Source organism: Crocuta crocuta, unplaced genomic scaffold (genome assembly GCF_008692635.1).
Source record: "Crocuta crocuta isolate KB4526 unplaced genomic scaffold, BGI_CrCroc_1.0 scaffold488, whole genome shotgun sequence".
NCBI lineage: Eukaryota > Metazoa > Chordata > Mammalia > Carnivora > Hyaenidae > Crocuta > Crocuta crocuta.
In genome coordinates this window covers 616,746-617,426 of record NW_027530995.1, presented here as the reverse complement: position 1 = coordinate 617,426, position 681 = coordinate 616,746, and the positions used below count along the sequence as shown (strand labels likewise).

The window sequence follows — 681 nt, the reverse complement described above, 5'->3', positions numbered from 1 at the left end:
CTGACCGCCACACCCCTGCCGGGGCCCCGTGGTGTTTTATTTACTCCACGAGGCCAGGGCGCCACGCGGAAAGGCGCACGTGGGTATCGGCCGCGCGGCTTCCAGCCCGGAAGGCGCGAGGGATGGGAAAAGGCCTGGGGCCTTGCGCCTCGGCCCTGGACACCGCGGGCTTCGGCTTTAGACCCGAGGCCCTCACCTTCAGCACCAAGTCGGTCAGGTAGACGGCAGTCCAGCCGCCCACCACCACTACTACCAGCGACACCGGAATCATGGCAGTGGCGGAGGCAGCGTAGGGAAGGCGAGGCCCGGCGTCTTCCTCCCTGGGAGCTGCAACCAGCTGAAAGCGCGGCGCCTACAGCCCCAGCATCCGCGCAGGAACTAAGCTGCCACCGGTTTCTTTCTCGCGGTGGCGCCGTTTCCCTCCGGACGCTTCCGGATGGCACACACAGACAGACTTGGGCACACCGGAAAAGAGCGCGGAGGTTTCTTTTCATGGGACACTCGGGCGCTGAGGTCTGGGTGTTTGCTGCGCGCTTGCTGCCAGCCCTCTAGCGATTTCTTAGGCTTTGGCCCTCCCTGCTGTTGGTTCTCTATACTCTCCGGTTCTGGCCTTGGGTTTGCCATTCCATTTAAGCTAGTGAGAGTTTGGGGTCATCTGAAGTAATAATCATCTCCGCCTCT

The 681-nt window shown here is 62.7% G+C and overlaps 1 protein-coding gene across 2 annotated transcripts in view; it reads right to left on the bottom strand.

Moving 5' to 3' along the window:
• Window positions 1-377, bottom strand: part of MBTPS2 (membrane bound transcription factor peptidase, site 2) — a 38,757-nt gene extending 38,380 nt beyond the window's left edge. For both annotated transcript variants that reach the window (XM_077770524.1, XM_077770523.1), the window contains exon 1: window positions 197-377. In XM_077770524.1, coding sequence (XP_077626650.1) covers window positions 197-271 — 75 coding nt within the window. In that variant the 5' untranslated portion in view covers window positions 272-377. The remainder of the gene's footprint in view (window positions 1-196) is intronic.
• Between the last annotated feature and the right edge of the window lie 304 nt (window positions 378-681).